The 13,928-nt window shown below is 45.0% G+C and overlaps 1 protein-coding gene across 1 annotated transcript in view; it reads right to left on the bottom strand.

Annotated features, from left to right (window-relative positions):
- The window catches only part of PI4KA (phosphatidylinositol 4-kinase alpha), a 130,424-nt gene that overhangs the window by 90,028 nt on the left and 26,468 nt on the right, over positions 1-13,928 (bottom strand). Inside the window, exons 4-9 of the mRNA XM_066259944.1 lie at positions 12,669-12,757; positions 9,039-9,111; positions 7,351-7,610; positions 6,756-6,822; positions 1,808-1,956; positions 111-176 (exon numbers count right to left, since the gene is read on the bottom strand). Of these exons, the coding sequence (XP_066116041.1) occupies positions 111-176; positions 1,808-1,956; positions 6,756-6,822; positions 7,351-7,610; positions 9,039-9,111; positions 12,669-12,757 (704 nt within the window). The remainder of the gene's footprint in view (positions 1-110; positions 177-1,807; positions 1,957-6,755; positions 6,823-7,350; positions 7,611-9,038; positions 9,112-12,668; positions 12,758-13,928) is intronic.

The raw sequence follows: 13,928 nt of genomic DNA, 5'->3' as shown, positions 1-13,928 counted from the left end.
CTAGGAAAATTAAGTTGAAAACGCAGTTCCCACACAAACCCTCCCTTCTCCCACCACGCAGAGGCTCACAACAGGCAGATCTCAGTGTGACGCCCTCAGAAGGGATGTACCTCTATCATGCTGGCTGCAACTGCATCCAAAGATTTGAGAACAGGTTCTTCAACAATCTTCTTTACCTATCAGCAAAACAAGACCTATGAGGCACCTGACAAACACCATCAGAGACAGGAATGCCAGCTCCTCTACTAAAGAAGAAATTTTGACAGACAAGACCACATGATAGGCCCATATGGTAAAAAATATCATAGAAAAAATAGGCAATACATAAATATCAAACTAGACACACAAAATGCCCTTAACTCTGCCATGAATTGGAACTTTTCTTACCCAGATTGGAATGACATAAAAAAAAGGTATCAAGTCTCTCAAATTTGCTAATATTAGATTTCCATTTCCAGGCCATGAAAGTGTTCAGACTCCAGGCATCACTGACATTTTATCCAAATCCCTTCCCAGATGTCAAGAGCACCTTCATAGCCAGTCCTTGGTGCTCACAGCTTCTTCCTCTTCCCTTTGGCTCTTCCAAAGCTGTCCAGGTACTCCAACTGCAGCACACATTTTAAATTTCTAATAGAAGTGATTCTTTCTACCCATTCTCTATACCAGCATTTAGAATAGGAATGAACTCTTCTGTCCACTGTGGGATCACCTTATGAAACTACCTGCTCCCCTAACTGTAGTACTTTAAAATGGCATTTTAAAAACGTATAGATAATGATAAAAAAAACATGTCAGGAGAAGAAGAAAAAAATAGCCTAGAAGAAAACCTAACCTTGAATAGTTAAAATATACTGGAAAAAATAATTCCCCTAAGAAAGGATCTGAAATATTTAGCCTTCAATTGGATTTCTGAGATGATACTAAGAAAAGCCATCTGAGAGGCCATGGGCCACCCAGGCCACCATTTTGTCTGGGACACTGACAGTGAGGAGCAGTTTAGGGGGAGTTTTCCTTTGTGACAGCAACTTTAAAATCATACTGGGCTATTTTTTTTTTTTCATACTGGGCTATTTAGTCATTTGTTCTGGCTCTATCACCTATGAATTAATGTCTTCTTACATCTTCAGCCTAAAGGTTTTCTTTGAGTAATTTCTATTCTTACTCCACACAGGTAATGGCTGCTCTCTCCAAAGCATGCTTCATGCTTTTGGAGGTGTTATTCTCATTCTCTCTCATTCTTTCCAAAAGCCAAAGAGTCCCATCTTTGGAGTCTGTCCCTGATGATGTCTCCACCCCTACCCAATCAAATGTCTTGAAGCATCCCAGCTCAACCATAACAACCTCAGAGTCCCTAGATCAAAGTCCATTTCAGGACTTAGACAATGGAACCAATGCCTTCTCTGGTATCATCTCAAAGGCCACCCAAAAGTACTCGATTTGAAAAAAGCTAGGTTTTGTACTGATCTGAATAGAGCAGCCTCGAGAGAGAATCAGGTACCCTGAGCTGAGCCCTGACCCTGCCCTGGGCCTCAGGATCCCTGATGTATTTGGCACTGATTTCCTTACATCTAAAATGAGGAGCATAGTTGCCTCCTCAAAATGATCATTGCAAGGATTAGATGAGAACATACTGTACAACTGCTCTGTAAATGGTACTTTCCTTCCTTCTTTAATCCCAAAATTATGACTACTACATTCTTTATTTGAAAAACTTCTAGTTTTTCTTTTAAAAAATTCAGGTTTACACCACTTGCAATTTTACTGATCGAATTTCCATGGTCTGTTTATCCATTAATGCCTTACTTACCAAGTTTAAGAGTTCCCGAAGCTTTTCTAGTGGAATATTAAACTCCTTATACGTGACGCCATTGAAAAGAGGAGAAACTGAGAAGCTGGAACTGATGGTAGAGAAGTAGTAATCGGGATCCAGGACACTCCCATCAGGTAAGTAAGAGACTAATGGAGTAGAAAAGCAGAAAGGCAGTCACAGGAACACGTGACCAGGGTGCTTCCTCAAGCCGATTCCCTCAATAGCCAACAAAGACAGAGAATTTGTTTTTGTTTATACTCCAATTTCTTGTTTCTTTTTTCTCTTCTTTTCTTTTTTTTTAAATACAGACAGAGAGAGAGTCAGAGAGAGGGATAGACAGGGACAGACAGACAGGAATGGAAAGAGATGAGAAGCATCAATCATCAGTTTTTTGTTGCAACACCTTAGTTGTTCATTGATTGCTTTCTCATATGTGCCTTGACCGCGGGCCTTCAGCAGACAGAGTAACCCTTTGCCCAAGCCAGCGACCTTGGGTCCAAGCTGGAGAGCTTTTTCTGAAACCAGATGAGCTCATGCTCAAGCCAGCGACCTCGGGGTCTCGAACCTGGGTCCTCCGCATTCCAGTCTGACGCTCTATCCACTGCGCCACCACCTGGTTAGGTTAATTCCTTGTTTCTTATTAAGAAGTAAAGGCTGGCCCTGGCCAGTTGGCTTAGTGGTAGAGCGTCGGCCTGGCATGTGGATGTCCTAGGTTCAATTCCCAGTCAGGCCACACAGGAGAAGCGACCATCTGCTTCTCCACTCCTTCCCTCCTCCTCCTTCTCCTCCTCTTCTCTTCCCCCCCCCATCCCCTCCCACAGCCATGGCTTAATCGGTTCAAGTGCATCTCCCCTCTTCCCCCGGTGCTGAGGATGGCTCCGTGGAGCCTCCACTTCAATAGCTCCGTTGCAAGCATGGCTCTAAATAGGCAAAGCATTGGTCTCAGTTGGGGGTTGCTAGGTAGATCTGGGTCAGGGTGCATGCAGGAATCTATCTCCTCTCCTCTTACTTGGAAAAAAAAGATAAAACAAAAAGAAGAAGAACTAAAGGCTGGATTGCAAATTCTTGGTGACTGATACCTCTCACTGGGGTGTTTCATGTTAAAAGCTCAGATGTAATCATGTCCTAATATTTTCAATCCAGACACTGATAACAACATATGGGAAGAAAAATAAGAAATTACAGCTTTTTAAAGATTGAGAGGCCCTGGCCAGTTGGCGCAGTGGTAGAGCATCGGCCTGGCGTGCAGAAGTCCCGGGTTCGATTCCCGGCCAGGGCACATAGGAGAGGCGCCCATCTGCTTCTCCACTCCTCCCCCTCTCCTTCCTCTCTGTCTCTCTCTTCCCCTCCCGCAGCCGAGGCTCCATTGGAGCAAAGATGGCCCGGGCACTGGGGATGGCTCCTTGGCCTCTGCCCCATGCGCTAGAGTGGCTCTGGTCGCAACAGAGCGACGCCCCGGATGGGCAGAGCACCCCTCCTAGTGGGCGTGCTGGGTGGATCCTGGTCGTGCACATACGGGAGTCTGTCTGTCTCTCCCCGTTTCCAGCTTCAGAAAAATACAAAAAAAAAAAAAAAAGATTGAGAGATGTGGAAGTTTGAGGTCCAAAGGGCTCCAAAGATATTTTACCACCAAAATTAGCACAAAAATGCAAATTATTAGAAATTTAAAAATCAGAACAAAAACAGCAAATCATCCAACACATAATAAATGTATGTAATCATTTAAAAACCCCTTATTTAAAAATTGTAATACAAGACTATGCCTGGAAAATAAGCCTGTAATATTTTTATATTAAATAGTGACAGACAGCTGACCTGTGGTGGTGCAGTGGATAAAGCGTCGACCTGGAAATGCTGAGGTCGCTGGTTCGAAACCCTGGGCTTGCCTGGTCAAGGCACATATGGGAGTTGATGCTTCCAGCTCCTCCCCCCCTTCTCTCTCTCTGTCTCTCCTCTCTCTCTCTCTCTCTCTCTGTCTCTCCCTCTGCTCTCTAAAAATGAATAAACAAGAAATTAAAAAAAATAGTGTCAGACAGTATTAATCTATAAAGAACCAAAGACTTCACTTTATAACCTTTTCAAGTACTAGAACACAGAAAAAGCAGAGAATTGAGTTTATTACAATTGTGTCAGAGTGGTGCATAATTATATGATGCTAGTGATGCACTGCTAACCCGACTAAAGGTGGATGGGTCTCCAAAGAACAAACCAGCATCTTACAACAGAGGGGATGAGATGGGCAATAATACTGAAAGGAGTTTAGATTATGGAGGCCAACACAATAAACTACCATTGAAAAAGGGAATAAGCTAGGAAAAAAAGGAGAGAAAGAATAAAGCCGGTTTAAAGGCAGTAAGAAGGTGTGGGGGGTGTGTGTATAAAATGGAATCTCATTTAGCCTTAAAAAGAAGGGGATGATAAAGCCAGTTTAAAGAAAAGTAAGAAGAGGGGTGTGTGTGTGTGTGTGTGTGTGTGTGTGTGTGTAAAAAATGGAATCTCATTTAGCCTTAAAAAGAAGGGGATCCTACCATTTACAACATGGAAAAGCCTGGAGGTCATTATGCTAAGTGAAATAAGTCAGACACAGAAAGAAAAAAAAAGCTACATGAGCTCACTTATATGTAGACTCTAAAAATATTAGAAACATAGGAGCAGAGTTGAGCAATGGTTACCGGAGATAGGGAGGTGGGGGAAATGAGGAAATTTTGGTCAAAGAGAATGAAGTTGCTGTTATATGGGATGAATTAAGTCAAGAGAGATAATATACAACACTATTATGACCACAGTTAATAATAGTGTATTGAATAATGAAAATTTTCTGAGAATAGATTTCAGTGCATTTACCCCTCCAAAAAAGGTAGCTATATGAGGAGACAGGTATATTAATAGCTTGTCTATAATAATCACCTCACTATGTAGATGTATATTAAATCACCATGTTATACACCTTAAGTATATGCAAGTGTATTTTTTTTTTGTATTTTTCTGAAGCTGGAAACGGGGAGAGACAGACAGACAGACTCCCGCATGCGCCTGACCGGGATCCACCCAGCACGCCCACCAGGGGCGCCGCACTGCCCACCAGGGGGCAATGCTCTGCCCCTCTGGGGTGTCGCTCTGTCGCGACCAGAGCCACTCTAGTGCTTGGGGCAGAGGCCAAGGAACCATCCCCAGCGCCCGGGCCATCTTTGCTCCAATGGAGCCTTGGCTGCGGGAGGGGAAGAGAGAGACAGAGAGGAAGGAGGGGGGGTGGAGAAGCAAATGGGTGCTTCTCCTATGTGCCCTGGCCAGGAATCGAACCCGGGTCCCCCGCACGCCAGGCCGGCCAGGCCGACGCTCTACCGCTGAGCCAACCGGCCAGGGCCGCAAGTGTATTTTTTAAATAGTAATAATAAAAGGTAAGAAGTTTGTAATCAGAGGGCATCTCTAGATAGACACCATGACATAAGGATGAAGTCTTGTGTGGCTGAGCCAGTGTGTGGTGGGCATAGATGACAGAAACCGCAAGGACCAACGATCTAGATTTTGGATTTATGCAGGGGGGCATCACTGAAAGTTTTTTAGCAGGATATTAAATGATCAGGTTTGTTCTTTTAAAAACTAATTCTTTTTTTTTTTTTTTTCTGAAGTTGGAAACGGGGGGGGGGGGGGGGGGGGGGAGCAGTCAGACAGACTCCCGCATGAGCCTGACAGGGATTCACCCAGCATGCTCACCAGGGGGCGATGCTCTGCCCATCTGGGGCATTGCTCTATTGTGACCAGAGCCATTCTAGTGCCTGAGGCAGAGGCCATGGAGCCATCCTCAGCGCTTGGGCCAACTTTGCTCCAAGGGAGCCTCAGCTGTGGGAGGGGAAGAGAGAGACAGAGAGGAAGGAGAGGGGGAGGGGTGGAGAAGCAGATGGATGCTTCTCCTGTGTGCCCTGGCCAGGAATCGAACCCGGGACTCCTGCACGCCAGGCCGACATTCTACCACTGAGCCAACCGGCCAGGGCCTAAAAACTAATTCTTAAAGCCTGACCAGGCGGTGGCACAGTGGATAGAGCGTCGGACTGGGATGCGAAGGACCCAGGTTCAAGACCCCGAGGTCGCTAGCTTGAGCACGGGCTCATCTGGTTTGAGCAAAAAGCTCACCAGCTTGGACCCAAGATCGCTGCCTTGAGCAAAGGGTTACTCGGTCTGCTGAAGGTCCACGGTCAAGGCACATATGAGAAAGCAATCAATGAACTAAGGTGTCGCAATGAAAAACTGATAATTGATGCTTCTCATCTTTCCGTTCCTGTCTGTCCCTCTCTATCCCTCTCTCTGACTCTGTCTCTGTAAAAAAATAAAATAAAATAAAATAAAAACTAATTCTTAAAAAGAATTCTTATGGCCTTGGCCAGCTGGCTTAGTGGATAGAAAACTAAGTGCTTTCTAAAAGTTTAACACTTTAGATGCATGACAGCAGAGCATTAGTATTACCATCCCTGACATCACAAGAAGTAGTCACTATGGGCCCTGGATGGTTAGCTCAGTCAGTTAAGAGCGTTCTCCCTTGCCTGACCTTTGGTAGCACAGTGGATAAAGCCTTGACCTGGAATGCTGAGGTCACCGGTTTGAAACCCTGGGCTTGTCTGGTCAAGGCACATATGGGAGTTGATGCTTCCTGCTCCTCCCCACCTTCTCTCTCTCTCTCTCTCTTCTCTGAAATGAATAAAAAAATAAAAATAAAAAAAAAGCATTCTCCCAAAACAACAAAGTCGAGGGTTCACTCTCCAATCAGGCCACACACAGGAAGCAAACAAAAAATGCATGACTGAGTGGACCAACAAATGCTTCCCTTCCCCCTCCCCTCTCTCCCTTACTCTGTCTGTCTCTTAATTAAAAAATCGATAAAAATTAAGCCCTTAGTGGTCACTAAGAACCTGCTATCTAAGTGCTAGGTCAACATGAAGGTGAAGCCTACCTTCAAAGCAGTGTAAGGCGGATCCTCCAGGGGAACTGGGAGGAGGCATCCCACGTTCAGGGCTGACCTGAAACACACAACCATCCTTACAGATCAGAAAAGGCCAGTCAAATCTGTCAGATTTGTCTTAGATAATGTTGTCTGCCTGCTCAATAGTTGTACTTCAATTTGTGGTTCAAGTCTCACCTCCCTGAAGCCCACTGTACCTACAGCATTCTCTACTATATACCAAATCACTAAATTCTTCCTGTCCAGACATACATTTTGTCCTTGGTTACTAAAATGAATTAGTCTCATGTTTTGTGTCTATCTTTTCTCCATGAGTCAGTTATATACTTCTTTAGGACACCAACTGTCTCCAACTCAGAATAGACTTTGGCACCCAACTGCTAGGAAACAAATACTTCATGACTAGGAAATGAAAACACTTATAAATTATATAAAAGGGAATTATAATTCTCTTCTATATTAAAGAGAATTCTAGTAAGAACATTTTATGTTTTCTAAGTTTCCTCAAGCTACATTCAAGTGGGATTTTCTTCATGTGAGCACTTAGCAAGACCTCTCTCCTCTCTTCCCGGGAGTGTAGCCCCACCTGAGAGATGCTGGAAACACTGCTGGTCTTCCTCTTCAGGGTGCCCTCCTGACACACAGTCAGCAAATTGCTGGGGAGGATGGAGCGAAAGTCATTGAAGGAACGCCTCCGAATGCCTTCCAGCTCCTCTGGGACCCGGAGGGAATGAGGAGGGACTTTGGGAAAGAGTTTGGAGAGGAGAGACTCTTCTGTGTTGCTGTAACGGCCAAACGCTCGTGAGATTCCGATCAGGCATGGGATTGCATATTTGCAAAGGTATTCTAGGAGACAAAGTAAGAATGTTCTGATTCCAGAAAGTTTCCTGTGAGAGAACCATACCGTACCAACTTGTAACACTGGCTCACATCTCACAACCCACCCACTAATGAATCTGAAGGGTCAGAATGAGCCATAGCAACAGGGTCAACTCTAAGGGCTGACCAATGATATTTTCAATTTGGCATTAACAATAATTTGAGACTATGTCTGTGTCACACACAGCTGCCTTTTCTGGGAGGTCTCCGTCTATTCATGGTATATCCAAATTAACTATACAGCTAAGTCACGTTATCAGGCACCTTTACTACACTTAATACATTTATTACTCCCAGGATCATATTGTTAGTCTTACCCTAGAGGAAAAATGGCCTTTGGAAGTCAGACATGTTACAAGTGAAAAAACTTAGGCCCAAAAGAATGAGGTGACTTGTCCAAGGTCACGCAACATTTTCAGATGGCAAAACTGTGCTCATGACCCCCATGTGACCTCTTAGCTAACACACAACAAACACAAGTAATACTGGAAGATTTTCATCCATGATGTACATAGTATAGTAAAGAATAGAAAAGAACACTGAAGAAAGCAAAAAAAAAACCCACAAAACCAATTTTTAAAAAGTCTTGAATCTAGGCCCTGACTGGTTGGCTCAGCGGTAGAGCGTCAGCCTGGCGTGCGGGGGACCCGGGTTCGATTCCCGGTCAGAGCACACAGGAGAAGCGCCCATTTGCTTCTCCACCCCCACCCCCTCCTTCCTCTCTGTCTCTCTCTTCCCCTCCCGCAGCCTAGGCTCCACTGGAGCAAGGATGGCCCGGGCGCTAGGGATGGCTCCTTGGCCTCTGCCCCAGGCGCTAGAGTGGCTCTGGTCTCGGCAGAGCGACGCCCCGGAGGGGCAGAGCATCGCCCCCTGGTGGGCAGAGCGTCGCCCCTGGTGGGCGTGCCGGGTGGATCCCGGTCGGGCGCATGCGGGAGTCTGTCTGACTGTCTCTCCCCGTTTCCAGCTTCAGAAAAATACAAAAAAAAAAAAAAAAAGTCTTGAATCTAGGCCCTGGCCGGTTTGCTCAGTGGTTAAGAGCGTCGGCCTGGTGTGTGGAAGTCCTGGGTTCGATTCCCGGCCAGGGCACACAGGAGAAGCGCCCATCTGCTTCTCCACTCCTCTTCCTCTCCTTCCTCTATGTCTCTCTCTTCCCCTCCCGCAGCCAAACCTCCACTGGAGCAAAGATGGCGCTGGGGATGGCTCCGTGGCCTCTGCCTCAGGCCCTAGAGTGGCTCTGGTCACAACAGAGCGACGCCCCGGATGGACAGAGCATCGCCCCCTGGTGGGCGTGCTGGGTGGATCCCGGTCGGGCGCATGCAGGAGTCTGTCTGACCGCCTCCCCGTTTCCAGCTTCAGAAAAAATACAAAAAAAAAGTCTTGAATCTATAATCATACCTTTCTCTTGAATCTCCAAAGCCTGGCACATTCCCAAAAGGACATGTAAAACCTGCAAAAGTGCCTCTAGAATCTGTAATAGCCAAGGAAACAGAAAACTTACAGTCAGTAAGAAAATTATCACAAAATTAATTCAGAATTAGAAATTTCAGATATTATATTGTCCAACCTCATATCTGATATATAATTCCCCACATGAGAGCTCTGCTGAGGGGCCAATTAGCTGACCTTTCAGGCACAGAAATCTTCCCTCTTTGGGCTGATCCAGAGTTCCTCTTAACACTGGGCCATGCTGTCCTCCTGGGGCTTGTACCCACCAGCTGCTGGAGCCACTCCTTCCTCCATATTCTGCAAGCAGGTGAAAGGCCCCCAAATCCCTTTGCATGGCTAAATATTCCTAGTTCTCTTCATCCATTTCTTATAATTACCAGTTCTTGATGATGCTGATTGCCAGCTTGTGATTTTACTGTAGTCCACTGTGTCAGACACCATCTCAAACTGTAGTGCTCAGTATAAAATCCATTAATATTCCAGGGATGCTAGACCTCACTGAGTAATCACCAAACAACACAGATTCTACCCTTTCATGTATGTGTCATTAGCTTCTTTACACTGTGTCCTGGCAGCTACTTTACACTGCCGGTTCAATGAGCTCACATATAAAATATTTAAATCTTTTCCATACATGCTGCTTCCAAGCTATGCCACCTCTACTTACATAGCTGGTATTTTTTGCCTGTCACTGAGTCCTACAAAGCTCATGGCATTAACTTTACTTCACCATACTGTGTGTTTGTTAATTCCTGGAGTTGTTTTCTACAAATGAGGTTCGCTTGCTTCCTGATCTTCATTAATGGACATGGCTCATTTTGCTTCAACAGTAGGGGGAAGCGTCCTGCTGGGTTGGCACCTCACCAGTCACCCTTTCAGGAGGTCCTTTGAGCGGTTCCTTACAAATTGTTTTGATGCTATGCCCATATTCCAGGATGCCAGGAGAGGGTTTGTCCAATGCCTTGATGAAGACCAACTAGACTATATCCACCTCATTTCCTTCTAAAACCAGTTTTAGAAAACTCAGGCAAAAAGGTGAATGAAGTTGGCATGACTTGTTCACAATCAAGTTTCTTGCATTATTGCTAATATTAAATGATGCTGACCTCTGAAGACCTGTAAAGAAATATTTCCTCCATTTCATATACTAGTACTACAGGAGGGTGAGTGTTCATTGTCTGCAGTGTTATTGTCTTTGTCACTGTCTTCAGCGTTAACCCCCCTATTTTGATGTTTTTGTAGAAAAGCCCTTAACTTACAGCCTGTTAACTTTTTAATAATATGTAATTCTAATATATCTACTTATCTCTCTAACCAACCTAGCAATAAAGAACTTAAAAAAATAATGGAAAGGCAGAAATACTGACAATAGAATTTATAGTTTAATATCAAGAAAAGAGATTTTATAAATTAAAATACAAAAATAAAGCCCTGGGCGGATAGCTCAGTTGGTGAGAGCATCATCCCAAAGCTCAGAGTTTGCCAGTTAGATCCCTGGCCAGGGCACATAAAAAAACAGATCAATGCTTCTGTCTCTCTCTCTCTCTCTCTCTCTCTCCCCTCCTCTCTCGCTAAATCAATAAATAAAAAAATAATCTTTAAAAAAATACACAAAAAATTAACACTGTGACCAGGCGGTGGCACAGTGGATAGAGTGTCGGGCTGGGATGCGGAAGACCCAGGTTCGAGGCCCCGAGGTCACCAGCTTGAGTGCGGGTTCATCTGGTTTGAGCAAAGCTCACCAGCTTGGACCCAAGGTCGCTAGCTTGAGCAACGGGTTACTTGGTCTGCTGAAGCTCGTGGTCAAGGCACATATGAGAAAGTAATCAATGAAAAACTAAGGTGTTGCAACGCACAACGAAAAACTAATGATTGATGCTTCTCATCTCTCCGTTCCTGTCTGTCTGTCCCTGTCTATCCCTCTCTCTGACTCTCTGTCTCTGTAAAAAAAAAAAAAAAAAAGCTTAGCTAGGCCCTGGCCAGGTGGCTCAGTTGGTTGGAGGTTCAAATCCTAGTCAAGGCGCATCCAAGAGTCACCAGTAAATGAATGGATAGATAGAACAACAAATCAATTATTTTAAAAAGAAAGAAAAAAAATAAGCTTAGGTAGGTGAAAACATTTAGCATAGAAGCAAGCAACCTGACAGTCCCTGCCAAGTCCCTGAAGATAGCAGCATACAAACCGTGATTTTCAAAATAACCTGATTTGTTAAGGTTAGATTACAATCATTGTCTTTGTTTAAAAAAGTATTAAACAGCCTGACCAGGAGGTGGCACAGTGGATAGAGCGTTGGATTGGGATGCGGAGGACCCAGGTTCGAGACCCTGAGGTTGCCGGCTTGAGTGCAGGCTCATCTGGTTTGAGCAAGGCTCACCAGCTGGAGCCCAAGGTCGCTGGCTCAAGCAAGGGGTTACTCAGTCTGCTGTAACCCCATGGTCAAGGCACATATGAGAAAGCAATCAATGAACAACTAAAGTGCCACAATGAAAAAAAAATTGATGCTTCTCATCTCTCTCCCTTCCTGTCTGTCTGTTCCTATCTATCCCTCTCTCTGACTCTCTCTCTGTCAAAAAAAAAAAAAAAAAAAAAAAAAAGCATGAAACACATTTAAGTAACATTTCCAGCAAACTAAAAACTTCACCCCCATAAAAATCTAAGCACTGAAAGGATCAGCTTCAACTATCCAGAAACTTCTCTTCTATAAAAAAATTTCAGGCCCTGGCCGGTTGGCTCAGCGGTAGAGCGTCTGCCTGGCGAGCGGGGGACCCAGGTTCGATTCCCGGCCAGGGCACATAGGAGAAGCGCCCATTTGCTTCTCCACCCCCCCTCCTTCCTCTCTGTCTGTCTCTTCCCCTCCTGCAGCGGAGGCTCCATTGAAGCAAAGATGGCCCGGGCGCTGGGGATGGCTCCTTGGCCTCTGCTCCAGGCGCTAGAGTGGCTCTGGTCGCGGCAGAGCAACGCCCCAGAGGGGCAGAGCATCGCCCCCTGGTGGGCAGAGCATCGCCCCTGGTGGGCATGCCAGGTGGATCCCGGTCGGGCGCATGCGGGAGTCTGTCTGACTGTCTTTCCCCGTTTCCAGCTTCAAGAAAAATACAAAAAAAAAACCCAAAAAAACCTTCAATTTCACCTGACCAGGTGGTGGCGCAATGGATAGAGGATCGGACTGGGATGCAGAGGACCCAGGTTCAAGACCTCGAGGTCTCCAGCTTAAGCGTGGGCTCATCTGGTTTGAGCAAAAGCCCACGAGCTTGAACCCAAGGTCGCTGGCTCCAGCAAGGGGTTACTTGGTCTGCTGAAGGCCCACGGTCAAGGCACATATGAGAAAGCAATCAATGAACAACTAAGGTGTCGCAATGTGCAACAAAAAACTAATGATTGATGCTTCTCATCTCTCTCCATTCCTGTCTGTCTGTCCCTGTCTATCCCTTTCTCTGACTCACTCTCTGCCTCTGTAAATAAATAAATAAATAAAAATTAATATAAACAACATAATTACTTCATTTTTTTTTTACTATTATCAGTACTTTAGGACTCTTTTTGATCTTATAGAAATGCTCAACAATTCATCTCACACTCACCTCATCCCTAAGTGCAGGATCCCTGTACGCCACATCAGACAGCAAGGTTACCAAGCAGAAGCTGAAGCTCTCTGCAACTGGGAGGGCCCCTAAAATATATAAAGACACAAATCAGATCATAATGAATGAGACACTGGGACCCACCTACTAGTTACCTAATTCGGTATGTTCCTTCTCTCACATGGCTTGCCAAGGCACCAGTTTACAGTGGTGGCTGCCCTTGCTGAGATGAACCTCGGAAGAACAGATATGGGCCCAACATGTTTGCTAGAAACACCTCTACCTTTCTCTCTCCTTTTTTTGTGTGTGGCAGAGACAGAGAGAGTCAAAGAGAGGGACAGATAGGGTCAGACAGACAGGAAGGGAGAGAGATGAGAAACATCAATTCTTCGTTGTAGCTCCTTAGTAGTTCATTGATTGCTTTCTCATATGTGCCTTGACCGGTGGGCTACAGCAGACCGAGTGACCCCTTGCTCAAGCCAGCGACCTTGGGCTCAAGCTGGTGAGTCTTGCTCAAACCAGATGAGCCTGCGCTCAAGCTGGCGACCTCGGGGTCTCAAACCTGGGTCCTCCAAATCCCAGTCCGACGCTCTATGCACTGCGCCACCGCCTGGTCAGGCATACCTCTACCTTTCTCTTAATAAAATGTTTTGGTTCAATATATGTAAATGTTTCCTGAGTCAGTTTACAGTTTGAGATTATAAGGCCTCTCAACATAACAGACTCCATTTTTTATTCCTGACCTAAGTAACAGTGAGAAAACAATCTTGATAGTAGATGAGAAATGGAATAAGAAGGCTCTCAAATACCTATGACTACTACTTTAAACTAAAGTAAATGTTTATATCTCCTTTTCTGACTTGACAAATGGAGAACATCCTAATAAGAGCTTCCAAAGAGTTGGTCTATTACTCATAGATTTTAAGTCCTTCCACTACTACTCCACTTCTTCTAGAAGGGAGGTTCTCAGGAGCACAAACTCAAGGTCAAGCGAGCACTACATTCAAAAGACCAAAAGCTAAGTGGCACTTCTATCAATTGTACCTTCAAGATGTTAGAACCTCTGCTGTGTAGGTCCAATCACTATTAAATATTTAATCAATTTTTAATACTAAACATTTAATCAGAAACAGAGCTATCTACCTCTGCACTTATTTTAAAATGCAGTTTTAGGTCATTCTCAGATATGACTGTGCATCAGAATCATCTGGAGGGTTTGTTAAAATGCAGAATGACTGCTTCCCAGCCTTAGTTTCCTCC

This window comes from Saccopteryx bilineata, chromosome 2 (genome assembly GCF_036850765.1).
Source record: "Saccopteryx bilineata isolate mSacBil1 chromosome 2, mSacBil1_pri_phased_curated, whole genome shotgun sequence".
NCBI classification, from domain to species: domain Eukaryota; kingdom Metazoa; phylum Chordata; class Mammalia; order Chiroptera; family Emballonuridae; genus Saccopteryx; species Saccopteryx bilineata.
Note: the sequence above shows the minus strand (reverse complement) of the source record. Positions and strands in the feature narration are given on the sequence as shown.